General features: G+C 40.3%; 1 protein-coding gene across 1 annotated transcript; it reads left to right on the forward strand.

The window, feature by feature from the left end:
- Positions 1-883: 883 nt before the first annotated feature.
- ccka (cholecystokinin a) lies at positions 884-4,993 on the forward strand. The gene is made up of 4 exons (XM_028425556.1): positions 884-950; positions 2,460-2,539; positions 2,651-2,828; positions 3,313-4,993. Exons 2-4 carry the CDS (start codon positions 2,462-2,464, stop codon positions 3,450-3,452), a joined length of 396 nt encoding a protein of 131 aa, XP_028281357.1. The 5' UTR covers positions 884-950; positions 2,460-2,461; the 3' UTR covers positions 3,453-4,993.
- Positions 4,994-6,200: the final 1,207 nt, after the last annotated feature.

Below are 6,200 nucleotides of genomic sequence, written 5' to 3' on the forward strand. Positions count from 1 at the left end.
AATAATGTATTCTAATAATGATTTGAATGTTAGAGTCACTATTGATGCTTGTTGATGTGAAGTCACCATCTTCCAGATTTAGAAATATGTTTTATAATACATGTACTTAATTGACAGTTCATTGTTATTGTTCTATTGTGCAACTAAGAATTTCATTTGTCCTTTCTTCACAAGGCTTTTGTGGCCTTCTGAGTTCCACAGATTGTTTCTTTCTTGTTTAAACATTTTCAGTGAAAAGTTTCTCATAGTTTGCTTCAACCTTGGAGTTTGTGGTACATAATCACTCTGTTGTGTGTGTGTGTGTGTGTGTGTGAGCTATCAAACCTCATCAATGAGGTGTTTAATAGATTCTTTTTTGGCTTCTCTGTCTATCAGACCTACACAGTATCAAACTCCTTTTTGTGGGAAAACACAGCAGACACATGACACTGTCACAGAAGAAGATTTTCATGTCCTTTATGAAACTGCAGGTCCGTCCCTGGTTCCAGCCAGTCCAACTCATTTCACGCTCACTCAGACTGGAAGCCCACTGATCCGCATGCTGTCCATCTAAAGCAATGGATTTGATACCAGCTGCACAATGTGTCTTTATTTCTGTTTCTCACAGGTGAGTGAGGAGGTCATGACACAATTAAAGCTGCCATCTCTGGCCTCACTCCCCCTCATATAACTTGGTGTGTGTCTGTGTGTGCGTGTGTGCATGCTGGTATGCATGCGTCAGTTTTGCTGGTGTGTTTTCGGTGTGTGTGCATGTTTGCGTCTTCAGTGGCGTCAGTGCTGTGAGTTTCTGCGCCAGCAGCTGGCTCCTCCCACCAGCTCAGGCCCCTCCCTCTTCCTCTCTGTCAGTATAAAAATGGAGTCCTCCCCTCTCTGGTTCACTCAGCCTCAACAGTGAAGCAAAGCTCAACATCTTCAGATCATCCTCGCCTGTTCTACTCCAACAACTGCAGGTAAGATTTAAAAATTACTGTAGTTCATGTTACTTAATTTCAGAGTTTGTTTTTACACTTCGGTTAATATACAATAAAATGACTTACTCTTTCGGGGGCTTTTTGTTATCTGTTATTTTTATGGACCTTAACACAACTGAGAAACTGAATTATTATTAAAATGGTGTAACTTGACCTTTTTACTCAGTTTTAGTTTAGTAAGTTTTAACTTTTTGAATATTTCTTTGAATATTTGACGTACAACAATGAAGTGTATTCATAATAATGACAATGATGATGAATTATATTGAATTTTACTTTTTTTACTATTTGCAACTGGAAACAAAAATATGCATTTGTGCATTATATGTATGTTGTGTTGTGAATTTAAAATAGTACATCCTTACAAATAAACAGATCCTCAATGAAATAGGCATGGAGAGGAGGGGCGAGGAGAGGGGGGGGGGTCGAGGGTTTTCACACACATTACAGTACCACATCATTACCAGCTCTTTGAATAATGAATGAGAGACAATGACCAGCTTCTAACAGGAATTATATTAGCATGAAGAGAATGGTGATTTACACGCACTGTGTCGATTTAAACACAATTATTCAAATGGTGTTTGTATGAGTGACAGTAAAAAAAAATACACAGATAACATTCAAGATGTGATTTTAATTAAAACTACAGAGAGGAACATATTTCTACTGTACATGTATTAGTAATAAAACACTTTATATTATACAGACTGCAAAGAAATTAACATTTTAGGAGAACATGTCATTTGTTGGTGTTTTCAGCCAAGGAGCAAAAGGAGTCCTGTCTGTGCGCTGTGAAAAAAAAAAACCCTCATTCTGACTTGACAGAGAAATTAACAAAGGAAAGAAGGAGCGCCTGAGTAATGTACCCACTAAGAAGTGGAATGAGTGAAGTCTACAGGGGGTTTGGAGTTATTGGTGATTGAAAGCCTCAGAGCAACTGGAGTTGTTGGTTTCGTCTAATTGGAAGTCTTCCTCTGGACGAACGTTCTGGCATAAAACAGGAACATTCATCACATCTAATAAGCTGCTTTGCCTCGTCAGGCCCCAGGACAAATTTAGAGCTTATAAATGAGCCGATCACTCTGTTAAACGTAACATGAGCTTGTCTTTGTGCACTTGTGTCAAATTTACTGAATGAAGCAGACAGAAGCTGTTTAAACCTATAAGAAGATTTCACCTAATTTGATTTGAGCAGGAAAATAAACTAGAACCCTCTTTTATGTGGGGGGACCTTCCTACTTGAAGCTGGCTGGTTAGTAGAACATAAATAGAGGGGAATGAGAGGAGAAATGCAAATTACTGACTCTGTGACCCTTTAAAAAACCAGAACACAGGTCAAAATTGCCACAGGTCGGCAAAATGATGGCTTTGAAGCTGTGATTTTTTTTCTTGCCCTGAATGCTGAAAGGAGGCAACGGAAAAGAAGATTAAGATAATAACCACATCAATTTAACTTTGTATTATTTTGTCCACCTCTCTGTCCAGACATGAATGTAGGTATCTGTGTGTGTTTTCTCCTGGCTGCTCTGTCCAGTGGTTCTCTGAGTCTGCCTTCACACTCTGTGGTGAGACACACACATCAAACACAACATTTAAAGCTCTACGAATCACTTTATAGAAGCTGCTTCCACATATATATCGTGTATATATTAATTAAGTCTTTTTTGCACTCACAGAAAGATGAGAGTTCGGCTCTTGTGACGGACAGCCTGCCTCCCTCCTCGTCTAATCACACACGCCAGGTCCGCTCAGCTCAGGCGCCCCCTTCAGGTCAACTGGCCAACTACAACCAGCTCCAGGAGGACTCTCCAAGCAGCCTGAGCCAGCTGCTGGCCAGACTCATTTCAAGGAAAGGTGAGTGATCAGACTGCCTGATGGAGGGCAGAGTGATTGGAGATTTGCCTTTCCCCTCAGTGAACTCCTCCTGGTCTTGTTATTTTGCTCTTCACTGGCTGTTTTCATTCACGCTGTGCTCAAGCCCCGCCATCTGGCATGTCCCACCTCCCTCCAGCCTCCATCTTTCCATGCCTCCCCTGTCTCCTCCATTTCCGTCTACCACACAGCCTGCCTCCATCTTTTCCTCCTCCACTCGTCTCCCAACCCCCTGACCTCACTACGCACTCCCTCTGTCACTGTGTATCTCCTTTTCACTTTCAAGTCGATGCTGTGTGACCAGGAGTCCTGCCGAGCTCAGTGGTCTTGCAGAAAGACAGAAATAGAAACACAACTAGTCAGCAGAGGTTACTCATTAGTATTGTTATCATTCAGTCAGTATAGGTTAAAAAATTGTGCACTGAAATCACGTTTGGACCTGATGACTGGTTTTCTCTCGCTTCAGCTTCTACCCACCACACCAGATCCTCTCTCAGCAGCAGAGCCAGTGGTCCAGTCCCCGGCCACAGGATAAAGGACAGAGATTACCTCGGCTGGATGGACTTTGGACGACGGAGTGCAGAGGAGTATGACTACACCTCCTAAAGGCATGGCTCACTTTCTTCAAACCCTGAAGCCCAAATACATGCCCACATCAACGCCCATTTCACACTGCACTTACTGTATCCCAGGGCAGACTCAAGGTGCAGCATCAGATCATTAACAGAGGACAGGATCATGTGTGGCACCCACATTTCCAAATTACACTTAAGAGCATATTCCGATCCTCACATGATGAAACATTCAGGATACATTCTCCATTGTTTGTTAATGTTTTTGACAGAAATCAATAAACAACAAACAACAACAAAACATCATTTATTTAAAGTCCTGCCACTTCTTAAAGCAGCTATAGGCACTGTAGGTTTTAGAAAACGTTACTTAGGGGATACAGATTAGAAGAAGATTTGCTTAAAAATAAACCGCAACAGTGGCTACACAGCAAAGACGTCAGTTTACTGCTTTATAATTTCATTGAGAGTCTTAGGGTTATAGTTATGTAATTCATACTTGTGGTAAAATCTAATTTTACTCTGACTATTCAGAATATATCTGGGGTAATGGATTAGACTTTGAGGTGTCTTTGGAAAATTGGACCATGAGCTTTCGGTTTGTACGTATAGGCATCAGCCTCAGTTTACTTCAATGTCACATAAGTGCACAGTAAAAATATAGATACATAAGTTTCCGTAGCACATCTTAAGAGAACAGTATTATAGTAGAGTAAAGCCTGGGCTGGGTGAAAAGGGGCTGAAGGTGAACCTGGGTCAAAACTGTGCAGTGTGAAAAGCACAAAGTAAAGATGCTATCTGTATGAGATGCTCGGGATCCTCCCTGCTGTTTTATACGTACATTTGATGGCACACAGTTATTATGTATGAATGCAGTCTGAAAGGTTACGAAACAAATAATATGTTTCTGCAAATTTCACATCCAATAACAATCCAGATAAAGCTCTGGTTTCCTGTGATGCTGGGATTCTGATATTTTGGGGACACAGTTGGTGGGCTGATCCTGCGCATTTCATGCAGCTGTTGGCTGAGTCCAGGACAGAGGAGTGTTATCAGCACTGCAGCAGAACAACACTGCCCGTCTGTGTCTCTATCAGCATTTGGTGTGATTCACCAGGGTTTTCTTTTGTTACATAAAAGCCACAATATTATCATGTGTTTCTATTGTAGACGTCAGGACTAATGAGCTGTTACTGCTTTCTTTATAAATGATTCTGAATTTCAGCAGCTTATGGCTACATTAAACAGGATTACTGTCAATCATAACAGTGAGCTACATTACAGTCTTAACATGTGATTTCACTGAATGGCTTCAGGTGAATTCCATTAAAAGCTTATTCTCTGCCACACAGCTGAACCATACAGTCAACATACACCTGTAAATAAGATACAATAAAAACCAGGCTTTTAGTTTGAAAAGGTTCTCTCAACTTATGATGTAAATATATCTGTAAAACTGATATAAAGCAATATAAATGTACCTGTATGACTTTTGATGGGGAGACTGGTTTGTGTTGATTCTTACTGTTTATGGGATCTGAGGTCTCTCACCTGCTGACTGTCTGAATAAAACTGCCCTCATACGCATGCACAGATTTAATACACAGATGTTTTCTCACCTCTCATACAGAGCAGCTCTGTCCAACGAGCTTCTTAAAAGTGTGTGTGTTCCTTCCCTGTCACTAATACAGACTGAAGATTGACTCACAGTAGACACACTATTAGTGTATGTTAATACGCAGTAGTATGGCTTTGTCATGCTACTGCAGTCAGGTGTCTGATCATCTGTATTCAGGTTTGTCTGGACTGCAGAATATTCAGACTCCTAGTAGACGGGTTTACATGCAGTGAATTCTGGTTTATATTGGAGTCCACATGGTAGCATTCCCAGGTATAGAAAACCAGGTAAGGCCTTTTTTTCATTCACAAAACAAAACCACTTAACAGTGAAACATAAACCCAAATACACTAAGAACACAAAAGAGTGCACAGAGTCATATTATTCTGGTGCTGAAGTGCACCAGAATAATATGAATAGTGAAAAAAATGTACACTTTGTGAAACACAGCTATGTGTATGTCACCCTATCTCTCTCTCTCTCTCTCTCACACACACACACACACACACACAGTAAACCCTCCTGTTTGTCTGTCTGTGAGTTGAGCTCCTATACAAAAGGGTTGGGTAGCTCATGTTACTCTGCTGCTGTAACAGCAAACACAAACAGAGAACTCATGACTGAACGTAAAGACCACACAGGACAAATGACCAAAGCATGACAGTTATAATTAGACACATGGCTCATTTAAACAGGGCAAATATAACAAACATGCAGACGTTTCAATCAGCATAATGAAGATCAAAGGGAGAAATATGTTGCAATTACCCCGGTTACATTATTACACCTCTGCATTGAATTAACCTCATCCATTGTGTTGATACATTAAAACAAATTATCCAGTCAGTGTACAGGCAGATGGCATTAATCATCCACCAGCTGATAGTAATGTCATGTTACTATCAGCTGGTGGATAATTAATACATCAAAATACTTCTGTTAGTCTTTGGACTCTGGTTACATCAATAGGTTAAATAATCCTAACATTTGTTCTTATTGGATGATTACTGTACTTGGGTCTTTACTGCACCCTTGTGGACACAAAGAAAAATACACTTGAAAGATCTAAACTTCCCTAAAATCAATCTAAAACTTTATTTTATAATTCATTTAGGGATGGTAGAGTCTATTCCTATCAATTAGAAAACCACAGTTTACAATCGG

The sequence above is a fragment of the Parambassis ranga genome, chromosome 16 (genome assembly GCF_900634625.1).
Source record: "Parambassis ranga chromosome 16, fParRan2.1, whole genome shotgun sequence".
Taxonomy (NCBI): Eukaryota; Metazoa; Chordata; class Actinopteri; family Ambassidae; genus Parambassis; species Parambassis ranga.

Coding starts and splice junctions, on each gene's coding strand:
- ccka (XM_028425556.1), top strand. CDS start 2,462: ATGAATGTAGGTATCTGTGTGTGTTTTCTCCTGGCTGCTCTGTCCAGT. Junction 2,540..2,650: donor GTCTGCCTTCACACTCTGTG/GTGAGACACACA, acceptor TTGCACTCACAG/AAAGATGAGAGTTCGGCTCT. Junction 2,829..3,312: donor CAGACTCATTTCAAGGAAAG/GTGAGTGATCAG, acceptor CTCTCGCTTCAG/CTTCTACCCACCACACCAGA.